Source organism: Musa acuminata, chromosome BXJ2-4 (assembly GCF_036884655.1).
Source record: "Musa acuminata AAA Group cultivar baxijiao chromosome BXJ2-4, Cavendish_Baxijiao_AAA, whole genome shotgun sequence".
NCBI lineage: Eukaryota > Viridiplantae > Streptophyta > Magnoliopsida > Zingiberales > Musaceae > Musa > Musa acuminata.
The window spans coordinates 6,206,671-6,220,987 of record NC_088341.1 but is presented as its reverse complement, the minus strand read 5'-3'; the positions used below and the strand labels follow the sequence as shown (position 1 = coordinate 6,220,987).

The 14,317-nt window shown below is 38.2% G+C and overlaps 2 protein-coding genes across 2 annotated transcripts; one reads left to right on the top strand and one right to left on the bottom strand.

Annotated features, from left to right (window-relative positions):
- Positions 1-223: 223 nt before the first annotated feature.
- On the bottom strand, positions 224-2,587 carry LOC135609701 (inositol oxygenase 1-like). Its single transcript, XM_065103233.1, has 10 exons — positions 2,440-2,587; positions 2,244-2,361; positions 1,968-2,049; positions 1,389-1,593; positions 1,239-1,298; positions 1,092-1,144; positions 897-1,019; positions 666-814; positions 514-595; positions 224-441 (listed from the first exon to the last, which is right to left on the bottom strand). The coding sequence occupies exons 1-10, from the start codon at positions 2,456-2,458 to the stop codon at positions 415-417; spliced, it is 918 nt and encodes a 305-aa protein (XP_064959305.1). The 5' UTR covers positions 2,459-2,587; the 3' UTR covers positions 224-414.
- Positions 2,588-9,102: 6,515 nt separating this feature from the next.
- LOC103980921 (RGG repeats nuclear RNA binding protein A) lies at positions 9,103-12,445 on the top strand. The gene is made up of 6 exons (XM_009397455.3): positions 9,103-9,486; positions 9,708-10,122; positions 10,238-10,382; positions 11,592-11,750; positions 11,842-11,904; positions 11,983-12,445. Exons 1-6 carry the CDS (start codon positions 9,318-9,320, stop codon positions 12,175-12,177), a joined length of 1,146 nt encoding a protein of 381 aa, XP_009395730.2. The 5' UTR covers positions 9,103-9,317; the 3' UTR covers positions 12,178-12,445.
- The last annotated feature ends 1,872 nt before the right edge of the window (positions 12,446-14,317 follow it).

Sequence of the window (14,317 nt, the reverse complement as noted above, 5' to 3'; positions counted from 1 at the left end):
TACTAAGCTCAGTAGTCCGTCCCGATCACCCCAAGGAGAGAAGTGGAAACAAGTCCAATCTTATTCATTCCCAGACAAACGGACATCGTACGTTGGATGGATCGACAATAGCTAACAAGTAGCCAACCAAGAAAAAGGATTCCTAGATATTATAAGCCACGCTACTGTGGATAGAATCATTCACCTAACTTCCAGCATTAGCAACTCGATGAAAACTCCTCTCTTGTAGCTCGATAATTGTGGTTTAATTATTCATTTAAATAGATAACATACAGCACGCGATACATGGACCGACCATTACTAGGATGCCTTAAACAAGACTACAGCCCTAACGGAGGCTACGGTGGTAGCACCAGAAGTAACTTTATTCATCCCCGACGCAACTTTACGGTGTCTTACTACTGCCATCGCCATTCACCATCTCAGCTTTTCCGGGAAGTACTGCATTCGTAGATATCAACGAGTCAGTCATTAATGATCAACGATGCACCGTCTCACGAGTCGTTCGCTTACCTTCCCAATAAGAGACAGATAGTATGGTTTCACTTCCTCCAGATCTATCTTCACCTTGCTCTTGCTGTAGAGATCGTACTTGCTGCTCATTCCATACGTCAACAGTCTCTTAGTCCACATACATAAAACGGGATGAGGTAGAGAGGACGTACTTGAAGACCAGAAGCCACTTGAGCATCTCTCGGTCATCCTCGTTCATGAGGTAGGTGTAGGCAACAGAATGGTGCAAGGCATAGAAGGAGTGGAAGCGCACGATGAAGAGTGCTGCAGGGGGAAGCTTCGTCTCATTCCCCTTCATCACCTGTTGCATTCATATGTAGCAGAAAACAAGAGGATTCCATGCAGAGGGTGTGTCATAAACAAATAATAAGATGGAGACCAACCAGGTACATGTACTCATCGTGGCCCCAAGACATGGTGACCTTGTCGAGCCCGCAGTTCTCTGTGTACACTCCCAATCTCGTGCGGAACAGTGAGTTGTTGTAATCTGGGTTCTCCTTAAAATACTGCACGTCAACGAGTTAGCAAAAGAAGGCGTGGTTGCATAGCATTCAGTGTGGAGTGAGTCGAATGCTTACCCGATGGTGAACGATGGATTCGTCGAATGCACAGCCCAAGGGAAACGTATCCCCTGTCAGATGCACCGACACAGACTACCGTCAACAAATGAGGACAGATGACAGCTACCGTGAACATATATGAGCGAGAGACGAAGAGCCGCTTACCAACCACACACCATTGGGGCTCTCCACCAAAAGTAGGGTGCAGTAGTACTTTGCCCAGATCTACCACAAAACAAAGGAATTATTCTATGGAACAGCTGCAGCTGTTACTGCTCTGAAACAGTCATTGTACGACCGGAGAACGATGGATACCATGGATGAGAGCAGTGAGGTGAAGCCAGTCTTGATCTGGGTAGTCTCGGCGGATGGCCTCGGCGGATTGAAGAAGGTGTTCGATCTGGGGCTCATCAAGGTCTGGATCGCTCTCGTCAACGAACTCATTGAGAAGCTCCACGCATTCCCATATGCTCATCTCCCCCTTCTGCAGCTTCCCATACTCTTCCTTCTTCCTCTTGGCCTTTGCGCACCGATCAACCACAGTAACGTAACAATCAATCTCAAATGTTTCGATAAAGAAGAGTCATGGCGTGCAACATCAAAGGAATACGACCGATCCAGTGAGAGTCTGACACACAGACTGCGTAGCAAGTACGTTAACCGTATTCAGTGGATGTTTTGCTGTCAAAGCAGCGTATGTGACCAACGCGTGCATGTCATGTCATTGAAAATTAGGCGGCCTATCTATATACAATTCAACAAAGATTACGTCTTTGATGAACTGGGATCACACAGATATACTAAATGAGAATTTATCGGTCTATTTTGGTACTGGGAAAGATAATCTTTTAACAAATTCCCCAAAGAAATCGACAATATAAAGCAACAGCTCACGAAATCGTATGTTTGGTAGATGTGGTTGACACGGTAGAACTCCTCCACTGTTGCTCTTCTTGCGGTCTCTTTCTCATAGTCCCTGCACCACCAACAAAACAGCAGCTGGTATAGGGAAAGGCACTCACATCTACCGCAAACCACTCAAGAAAAATAATCTGTACCGACTTGTCATCGAAGATAAAAGCTATCCCATGAACACGGCGACAAAATGATCGGAAGAACGAAACAAAGAACTGATGGAGTTGTAAGGGGGAGATGGAAGGTCACATATACCTGAAGGAGTGACCAAAAGCGTTGCTTCCGGGCACTACAAATTCTCCGTCGAGATCCAAAGCTCCGCCATCCTTTTGCTGTTCTTCCACCGAGTTGTGGTTCTCCTCAAGAACCGGCTCTATAGCAAGTCAACATGAAGCCAACTCTAAGGGCCCGACTCTCACGAAACACAAACGACGACGGGAGAGGAGCGTACCGGGGACGATGACCGTCATGATCTCCAAGGAGCGGCAGAGAGAGAGAGAGAGAGCGTCAGCGAGGTGACAGATGTGGGGAGAGGGTGAGAGAGAGAGAGAGAGGGAGGCCTTTTATAGCCTCATTCTGTTCAATGCCCCGACGAAGTAACCCTGCTGATCGTTGAAAACTCCGGGATTGCCACAGAGCCCCCACTTCCATGTGTTGCTTTTGCACACCACTACTGCATCTATCATCTGCGTCACGTGGCGAAGTAATACTGCACTGCGCAGGGTGGTCGGTGTTTTCGTGAATGAGGAGACGGTGGAGCGGATAAAGACAACTACGGGGCTTCTGGATTACGTGACGGTGGAGGGATTGTTATTATCAAGAAGGCCATTGCGTTAATCTGGGGTCCACGAACTACTGACGGGGTGAAAAGTGAGCGGGTGGGTGGAATGGGAGTGCGAGTAAGGATCTGCGTGGAAGGAAGTCCCAGATCTGACGTGGCGGTCAGCGGGTTACCGGTGAGGTGTCAAATATCCCCCATGCAAAATCTCCCCCTTTTTTTCGGGGTGGAAAATATCTGCTTTTAATTTATTTTTGAACGGGAATTTTTCATGTCTTGTTCTGTTTTTATTTATAAAATGTAATAGCATAATTTTCTTTGGAGATATCAATTATACCCATGGATGGATATGGTACTTGCTCGGAGTGAAAATAAGGAAGAAATAAGGATAGATAGAATAATCTTTGTCTCATTATTGTATTCGTACCTTTCATTAATATATGAGTTGAGATGTTAGGCTCCGGAATCTTTGTCTCATTATTGTATTCGTATTTTTCATTAATACATGAGTTAAGATGTTAGGCTCGGATGAATCAATCGTCCACCTAATTAAAATTAGATTGTATCAAGATTTGATTGAGTTGATTACGCACTAATTAGTTTGATTGAATTAGATGACATAATATTAATAAATATTTTTTTTTATAATTAGCTAAATTTATATTTAAATTTTATTATGATATATAAATTTTATAATTATTATTATTTAAAAAAACTTTAGTATTATTAATTAGTATTGATAATAATTTTATTTTTAAAAAATTAAATTAATAGAATATAGAGAACTTAAGTATGGAGATTTTCTATCTTCATTCCCACTCTATTTAAATGAGAGAATGAAGTAAGGGTAGGGATGAAAGAATATAGGAAAATACTCATCATCTTGTCTCGCTTCGTTAACATCTATAGTTTTATTGAATATATTTATTATTTTATTGATAAAAATAGGAGAATTTTTTTTATATAGAAGTTAATCTCAGAGTTTGATTTTATCACCGTGACTCCTAATGCTTAGCTTGGATACTATAAATGAGCTACTAAGTGTGTGTTCGAGATGACGAGAAGAGAAGCCAATCGAGAAAACAATGCATATTTTGTGCTGAGAACACCAAGTCAAATTTCCTCCATTGTAATTTTCTTGTTACAAAGAAATCCAATGATGACGAATGATCATGAGGCGCTTCTCTCGAGGCATATGACTGGTACAGTGGCCGAGACACGAAGGTCGTTTCTTGTGGTCTTTTTAAAATAAAGATCAATTGCATGGCCTATCCTCGTCCTACACATATTAGATATATTATATTATATAATTTTATCTAATATTTTTAGATTCTGATCATGAATTCTTTAAAAAATATTTTTAATGAAACTCTCTTAATTACTTATCATAAATTCTTTATCTCGTCTCTTTGTAAATCGATATCGTTATAGTTTTCGGATTCGATGATATTACACATGCATATTAGATAAAAGTTTTATAAATAAAATCGAAAGGTATATATCATAAATTTGATATATCATTATTTGATTTTAATTTTTATCACTATTTTTTTTTAATTATCCTGGTAGATCGATGTTATTATAATTTTTGGATTCGATAACATTATATTTATAGATCGAATAAAAGCTTCATGAATGATGTCAAAAGATATATATCATAAATTTAATCTATCAATACTTGATTTTAATTTTTGATATTAAAATTTTTTATAATAATAATATATTATAATTTTTATGATTATAAAACTGATGAAGTAGGATAGTTTTACCATGTCAAAGAGACGAGAGCGGCTCTTCTTCTTGTGTAGGCGAGAGTGACTGGCCACTTGGGTTGGGGTCCTTGTGGTGACGAAGAAGCTGCGGGAGATGCCTCGCCTATCCCCCTTCCCAAGTGTCTTGAGTCCAGCCAAGAACAAGCTGTGCTCTTCCTCGGTCCATGGAACTCCTAAGAATCATGGCACAGTCATGATAAATTCATGATATGAGTTGAGAATTGGCTTAACCTGTCTTCCTTTCTTGAGTTCTGGAGTGCATCATATCGGAGAGAGAACCATGGGAAGTGGTTTCTGTGAAGGTGATGATGAAGCCGACGAAGAAGGAACAGCTGCAGGACGAGCGCGGGACAGGCATTCCGTGCTAAAGCTCTTCATCATAGGGGAAGGCGTATGAAGTTGCACCCCAAAGGGCCTCAACCCGTTACCTCCCACCATTACTTTTGGGCTGGTGCAAGACCTCGAGTTGAGGCCGCTGCAGTCACAGCGAGAACACCTCCTCACCATCCTCAGCCCATGGATTTGGAAGGAGAGGTGATGTTCTAGTAGCGTATTCCCTACAATGACATTGATTTACTCTCATATTTACGTGCACGCAATTATGTTGGAAGCATGTCATACACATGTAGGTGATACCTGATAACAGTTATAGATTTTTTCGAGTGCATGAGGAAAATTCTCCCTCTTAACTTGTATAAATAGAGAGTATGTATCAAACATAATATATTGATGTTAATTAGACAGGAAACTTTGATGATATAACATCTACGTCATGGTATATTATTTTCCTTGAAATTAATCCAATCAGTTAGAGTTCTAAAAAGCAAAAGACAATTGCACGATCTATAACTGAAGCTAAATATCATGTCATTGTCATCGTTACTGTAAAACTCAATTGGATCATGAATCTGCTCCAAGAACTTGATATCAACTCCACCTCTACTCCTAAAATATATTGTGATAATGTCATATCTACTTATCTATGCATCAATCCATTGCTTTACTCATACATAAAAAACATTATCATCGACTTTCACTTGTGCGAGATCAAGTTGTCAGACATCAATTCTATATTCCTCACGTGCATACAACTAATTAACAAGCAAACTCACTCACGAAGTCTCTCGCACGTAAATTATTTTCATCACATAGGTCCAAGATCGGTATTCTTGATAAAGCACAATCTTACGGGAGTATGATAGCAGCTAAGATTTTCCCAACTACATGAGAAAATCTCATTACACTATTAAGAAAAATTCTTCATCCTAATCTGTATAAATAGAGAGCATTTATCGATGGCGATGTAGGTGGAAATATGCAGGATACATAGAAGTGGTATAGTAGCTACATTTAGTGTGTATTACGTGGAGGAGGATGTGATGGTGGGATGTTAGCGAGGCTATTTTCCTTACAGAAACTCAACTTGGCGAAGAAGACAAGTACGTCTGAGCTACGGATAATTATATCTACAGAAATAATTCTCTGGTAGTTGACTTCGAAACGAAGATAAAGTACTGCTAAGAAAAAGATTAATTTTCATATGGAATAAAGATGTGAATAGGTACAAATGATTTAGAGAAGACATAGCTTAACTCTATCGAAAAGATTTAAGAGAACTCAGATAAAGATCTTAACATCTTATGAATTACGACTTATAGTGATCAAATCAAATCAAACCAAATGCAGTTGGGAGCTCTTGTCGTTTCTTTTACTAGTACAAGACCCAATCGCGTCATGGTGCTATCATATGCAAGATTTCTTTTGTCGGTTGCCCTTTAAGAACCTTTCTTTCTAAGATGATAAGATGGAGGATGTGGCTGAGGAATTTTATATGTTTGACTTTGTGCTTTGAGTTATGGCATCCATTTTTATGCCTAACTCTCAACACTATTTCTTGTCATCTTCCTTAATAACTCCTTCCATGTATTGTCGGCATTTGAAGAAAATTGACAAGTTATGGTGACTCAAAGTGATGGTTTATGCTTCCTTTCAATAGAATAAGCAACTTAATGCTCAAAAGCATCAAAAAGAGGAGGAAAAAATCTTATACGACATACTTCATTTTTTTTTTGGAAAAATATTGGAAATAATGTAATTTGATAGACAATTATTAATGGAGAATTACTACAACAAAAATATCTTACGCTATCTAAGAAAAATCATCTATTACTATGATTTAAAAATCATCTATCTTTACTTAGAGTTGTCAAAATCACAGGTATATATTATCTTCAACCATAGGTGTAGATCTTGTTTCGATTTAAATCGCAGGGATATATAGGAATAAGCCGCATCGATCTTGTTGCTACTTCAAGTGTCTTATAAAGCTTTGTCCATGGTTGATGGTGATGGTTTAGTTAGGTGGATAGGATTTAGCTGTAGATGCATACTTGAATGTGGATGCAATGATCATGAGATGAGATGCGTAAAGCAAGTTTTCACCATGGCCTGTGCTGAGAGCTTAAAGGTGAAGTCGTGTGATCTTATTCGACAACACACACCGAATGCGGACGTCGTGGATGTACATCTCAGCAACGAAGTCAACGTTTGACGAAGGACATTAGTCGAACACAAATATATGTTTATCACGATCCCTCCGAACAAATCGAGGGCTAATTACATATATTTGTATTTGGATTATATTAGTATCTTAATTTTTTACTTAAAAAAATATATTAAAATCTTAATCATTTAGAAAGTGAAATAAATCATCTCATTTATCTTGACATCGTTGTTGAGTGCAACACAACTAAAAGCCGTGACATTACGTACTTGATCGACACGAAAATGATAAATAAAAATATATTTTTATTTATTTTATTCAAATTAAAATATCTTAATCGATTATAAAATTAAATAAAAACTTATAATTAGAGTTTACAAGTGGGCTTAAATGAGTGTTCTTTTGATCTCTCCACCTGCCAACTCGGTTCTATTTTTCAAACACCCTACTCATCCTCTTGGTAGGGTGTTCAAATGTTTTCCCAAATGAAAGAGAGAGAGATATGATGGTTCCCAAATTTTTTGGAACACCCTACCAAAATAAATGAGAGAGAGAGAGAGAGAGATATGATGGTTCTCAAATGCCAACGTTTTCAAATGTTTTCTTAATGTCTCACTCGTCACTTCCAATCCCTTCTCTTAGCCACCCTCCTTGGTGTAACTAATCATATTTATGATCACTATTTGTACTATTCCCTCGAGTGCAACCACCAGTAGTCCCATCGTCTCTTGCCCAATGAGGTGGCAACTATTGAAATTCACTAATTCAAAGAGGGCCATCATGGATGACGAGCACGTCGACGTCCATAATCACCATCACACCTCGACTACAGGACCCATCGTTACACTAAACCGTATCGTCTCACAAAGGCTATTGCTTTGACATGACAAGGGAAACGAGGAGAGATGAGGGAACAAAAACACATGAATGAGGTTGTTATCGTTAGCTCTTATCTTGGTTGCCACCGTACTCTTAGGTAATACACGTATGTTCCATGAGATGAAGGACTTGGTGCTACAAATTGACAACGTATATGACAAATCATCGAGTTGAACATAGGAGAACATGATTAGGACAAAGAGAAGGCCAAATCCTTTGATATTCCAATTATGCTATCATGTTTACAAGTTTACAATTTATTTTACAGTCGACTAAGATATTTAAGATATTTTAATTTAGATAAAATAAGAAAAAGAGATTAAAATTATCATTTCGTCTATTAATTTTGTATGGATCTTCATGTCATGTGTATATTTTTTGTGATTGTAATTACAATCAATGATATTAGGATAAATGAAATCATTTATTTCACTTTCAGAATTATAGAAGTTTTAATATAAATTTTTTAGATAAAATTATAATTTTAATAGAATCATATATATATATATATATAGTCCAAATGAAGATGCATCGTCACACCTCGATAAAGCTGAGTCCGTACTTTCACAACCTATTAACCTCGGTCTTCACGCCGAAGACAAAAATCACATGAAGTTGATCCATCATCATCATCATCATCTACAACATATTAATCGCCATTTTCATATTGCTGGTTTTTCAGGCGGTGTATACTTTGACGTCGTGTTACATTTTAGCACACGATTTGTCACATTCCATTTGACAGCGGTGTCATGATTCCTTCGACCCACCTCAATATATCACTCTAATATATATACACACACACACACGCTGTCAATGGATAATACAAGAATACAGATATTTTAAGGGCATACATGTGATCAAAATGCAATCAGACAATTGCGATCATTGATGCGACCCGACGTGAGCGGGGAACCACCAAACCGATCGTTGCCAGATACACGATCGCGCCACTAAACGTATTTGATCCGCACGATCTTAATTTAACGGTCTAGATTTTTCTTCTGGCACCATGACCGAACCAGAAAAATGCGACGAGCGGAGGAAGCGAACTATTTTACCCAAACACCCGTACTTATCCTCTCGTACAACGCATAAACTTCCTAAATAAAGGCATCTAACGAGGGTAGTTTAGTCATTTGGTTACCGAACGAATAGCGATTTAAACCCGAAGGGGTTGGTCGGAGTCCCGTGAGGCCGTGGCGGCTAGGGTTTCTGCATCGCTCGTCGCCTCGTTCTACGCCGCCGTCATTCAAAACCCTACCTTTATCGTCTCGATCGAGGCGTCTCGCCGCCGATTCTAGGGTTCTCATGGAGATCGTCGAGTTGGTGTTGTTCTAGTTCGAGGTTTCTCTCGAGCCCCTCCGACCCCGGCTCTTGGGGATTCTTTTGCGGAGATGGCCACCGTCAATCCCTTCGATCTCCTCGTAGATGACGACAGCGAGGACCCGTCGCAGCTCATCGCTGCCCACCAGCAGAAGATCGCCTCCAAGAAGCCCGCTGCGACCGCTGCACCTCAGGCGCCGGCGAAACTTCCGACCAAGCCGCTTCCTCCTGCTCAAGCCGGTCAGTTGCTTCGCGCTGGTTCAATTCCTCGTTAAGTGTTATTGGGATGAAAGTAAAAGATTGCTTTTTTGATAGTTTTATCCTTCCAAATCTGGATTTTGTTTGTTGGGATTGGCCTCAAAAGTTGGGTCTTTTTTCCTTGCCAGTCGAAGTGATCGAAAGGCTTCATTGTTTTCCCCTTCTCTTGTTCTTATCTGATTCGAGTTTATTTGTTCTTGCAGTGCGAGAGTCAAGGGAGGTGAGGAACACTACCGGGGTACGTGGCGGGGCTGGCCGAGGTGGGCCTGGTCGTGGTAGGGGTGGACGAGGAGGTTCGATGAGTCAAAATCGTGATTTTGGAAATGGGAACATCGGTGGAGCTTCACGAGTGTATGAGGGTGCTGATGGTACCGGAGGAGGCGAAGATGGTAGGCTTCAGGAGAGGGAACGCCCTCCACGTCAGCCATTCAGTGGTGGCCGTCGTGGTGGATTTGGTGGCCGTGGTGGATATGGGAATGAGGAGGCTGGAGGTGACTCTGAACGTCCTCCACGGAGGTTCTACGAACGGCGGAGTGGCACAGGCCGTGGATACGAGATGAAACGCAATGGAGCAGGCCGTGGGAACTGGGGATCGGCCACTGATGAGTCTATTCTGCAGTAAGACTCGATTCTTTATCATTAGGATGTGTTTGTAAAGGAACTATGTGCGGGTAGCTTATCATTGTTTTCAATAATGTTTAGTTTTAAATTGTCATTCTGTTTGTGTTGGCAGAGAAAACGAAGAAATTATTAATGTGGGCGACAAGACTGTTGCAACTGAGAAGCAGGTGGAACCGGAAGAAGTGCCATCATCTGATGTGAACAAGGAAAACAAAGAGGGTGCTGCAAATGATGCAGAAGAGAAGGAAGAGGATAAGGTGAGTCATATTTCTTCTGGATGACCATGATAAGCACAAAAGACATGTAAGGGCTTGCATCTTGTGTTTGTCGATGCTTCTGTTTCCCAGAGATGCATCTAAAGAAAGCATAGTTTCTATAAAACTGAGTAAATTAAAAGCAAGTCCATAGTCTGCAAGTTTAATTGCTATCTATTTTTTAAAATAATTTTTTGCAATAATCTTTTCTTGTGGCTACATGATGCAGATCGATATGCATAGAAAAATGACAAAATGTAATAAGAGGCATTGACAAAAGGATAAGCCACCACATCCATTTGTCGAATTTCATAATTTCTTTTTGAAATAAAATCTGTTTGGTGAAATGAGAGATAAACATTATTAACTAGGCAAAAGATAGTTAGTTGGAGTCTAGCATATATATCTTGTTAAATATGAAATCAACTATGTAGGCCAATTGAGAAACCGAGACACCTGTTTTTTTATGCATTGTTCAACAAGATAAGTCTCTACATCATACTCTGACGGTTCAAATGGAGGGGTTTTTTTTTTTGTTAAGGATAATTCTGGTATGCATCTGTTCATGCAGGTGTTTCTCTTATTCAACATAGGTTTTCATTACAAACACTTCATGCTCATCTTGAGGCTTCCAAATTACTCATAAGTGAACCTTTCTAGATATAGGTTTCATTGAGAAATTACTCATAAGTGAACCTTTCTAGATATGGGTTTCATTGAGAAATTGCAGTTCTGAGGAATGTTTATTTTCTAAATCAGAGATGATTAGCAACATCATGACAATAGAACAAATTTTTCATCACTTGAAGCAGAATATACTTCTATGACCTGTGAAGCAGAATATACTTTGCTGAAACATGATTTGCCATCGTCTGTTCCCCACTCGTGTTGTTAACATTTATGCCTGGCATGTCCATCTTAATGGGATAAGTCTGCCTATTTGTTTTAGGTCCATTAAGTTGGTTACATCTCCTTTTTGTTCTTTGGTCTTCCTTATCTTGTAGAAGCTTATAACATTTAAGGAATGATGATATTTTGTAATTTCCATTTAAGATGATCTCGCATCCTTTCTTCTGCTGTTCGTTCAGCCTTTTTTGGCACAACTGATGTTTGGATTTTGGACACCCTGGTGCTTTAAGATAAGGTCTTGCCACTGTTGATGCTTCTCAAACCACTACATTGACAATGATATATTTTGACTTAATTGAATAGGAGATGACATTGGAGGAGTATGAGAAAGTGAGGGAGGAGAAAAGAAAAGCCTTAGCAGCAATGAAGAGTGAGGAGAGAAAGGTTGAAATGGACAAGGAGTTGCAGTCCATGAAGCAACTCTCATTGAAGAAAGAAAATGATGACATCTTCGTTAAGCTTGTAAGTGCGGCGTGACCCTTTACCTTTTTATTTTATCAACATGTGGCATCTATTTAATGAAAAGCTGATTGGTGTAACCCCAATCTCGAAGGGTTCTGACAAGGACACAGGAAAGAAGAAAGAAAATACTGATCGGGATGAAAGAAACAAAAAAGTATGAAGCCACTCTTTTTTTTCTTTACACTAGCAGCATTTTCTTGTCTGTTTGACTGATGAACAATTTCCTTGGTAGCCCATGAGCATCAATGAGTTTTTAAAGCCAGCTGAAGGAGAAAGATACTATAACTCGGGCGGTCGTGGCCGCGGAAGAGGTCGAGGTGGTCGTGGACAATTCAGAGGTGGTTTCATGGGTGGGGTTTCAACTTTCACAACTGATGCTCCATCGATCGAGGATCCTGGACAGTTCCCCACGCTCGGGGGGAAGTGAGAGGGATCTCAATGAAACCGGGCCCATTTTCATACCACCATCCTTTCAGATCCATGGCTTGTGCGTGATTTCGGAGCAATAACGATGCGTCCTGTTCTTCGTTTTACTTTCTTTGTGTTGCTGCCATGTATATCTGAGCATGTGTTAGCAAGTTATTATTGCTGGTGATGTTGTAGGACTCTATTTTGTTATGCTTTGCTCGTTTCTTCGATTTTGTCATTCTTGAACTCACATTTCAATGACTAAGTTGTTATCGATGTGATCCTTCTTTCGAGTTGTCATATATACATTCTTTCCTTCGAACGGTGGATCATTAACATACTATATAGGATGCCTTTACTCCAAATCGTTAGGGCCAATACACTATAGAAGATGCCTTTTACTCCAAGTAGAAGAAGAACAGTCTCTCTCAAACTCTACCCAATGGTGATGAAGCCTAACAAAGTATGCCTTGATTTTAACTAGTTTATATAATTAATATTTTTGGTTAACAGAGAGTCAATATCTACTAGGCATCCAAGATGATGAAGCCTATGAAAGTATCAAGTATGCACTTTAGATGCTCACAAGCCTGTACTAATTTGATTTTGAGATAGATTTTGTTGAACAATTTTGATGTAATTTTATTTATTTTAAGAAACTGAGATATGATATACAATATTGAAGAGGTTTTGTCAGACAAATCTGATATTTTGGAGGAAGTGGAACAAGAGATATGATTATCTTGAAGATTTTTCCTTTGTCAAAGTGGTGAATACTTAATAATTCTATTCTTTCACATGAGACAATCCTAAATACTATTATCTTATGTTAATCTTATCTGATTCAGCCCAACCAATCGACACCCTAAATAAATCATGAAATTATAATATAAAATAAATAATTATTTAAAAATCATCGGTTTCTCACAAAACTTGACGTTTCATGTGTTAAGAGTGATATCTTGTAATATCTAAAATTTTTGTGTCACTCACTAGTCACTGAATTAAGATGAAAGATGGAACAATATAGAGTTTTCTCTTTTAGAATATTTCTTTTTTTTTTTTTTGGCAAAAAGAGATATGATATATAATATCTTTTGTTTTCAAACTAAATGGGGACAAGGGGTATCTTCAAGATTCTTCCTTTGTCCATACTTAATAACTCTACTCTTTCATATGATAATTTTGAATACTACTATCTTATGTTAACATTATCTGATTCAACCTCACCAATTGACACCCTAAATACATCATGGAAATGTAAAAGTAATTATTGCAAAACTCACTGATTTCTCCCAAAACTTGATTTTTCGTGTGTTAATAGTGCTATATTGTAATAACTAAAAAATTTGAATTACTAGTCACTTAATTAAGATGAAAGAGGCGAACAATATAGAGTTTTCACTTTTAGCATACTTAGTTTTATTTAATATCATTTCATGTTAAGAAATTTTGAATTATTGTTCTTCTAGTAAATTATATAGAATATGATTGAATTGTGTAATAGTAGTATTTATTAAGCACATGCCAAACAACATATAATTCTAGATCTCTTTGCCTTCCATTTGTATAATTTTTTTTGGTGACTTTACATTATTAATAATTTCTAACATATAATTCAAATATTATTAACATCTCTTTGAATTAGTTAAGGTCCCAAAAGTATTTATTCTCCCACCTCACCTCAGTACATAGGTGATCTACACTTATTCATGTAAAGAGCTTCAAATAAGATCATATATATACTAGAGGGTAGTTATTATTATACTAATGCATATCCCAACTTGCACCAAAGTCTCACGTCTAAAACACAAGCTCTTATGAGGTTTCTCAAAGTTTATATTATTTCTCAAATTAAACTAAACAAAAGGTGAAAAGTTACTAAACTTTCAATTGTATGCTCAAGTTTTTTTATTACTTCCCAAAACTTAGAGTTCAATCTTGGATTTTGATTATAATATTAATTGGAATCTCATGATATCGAATAATCTCCTTAATGTATATATTTGCTTAAAGAATGAAAAAGAGGAATCCTTTCCGAGGAGATGAGCCCTCGATATAAGGTATTTTTTTAAAATATTTATTTAATATTTATTTTTGTTTAATTTACAGATAAAAATAACATTAAAAAAACATAATATCACCCTATTTTTTTATTA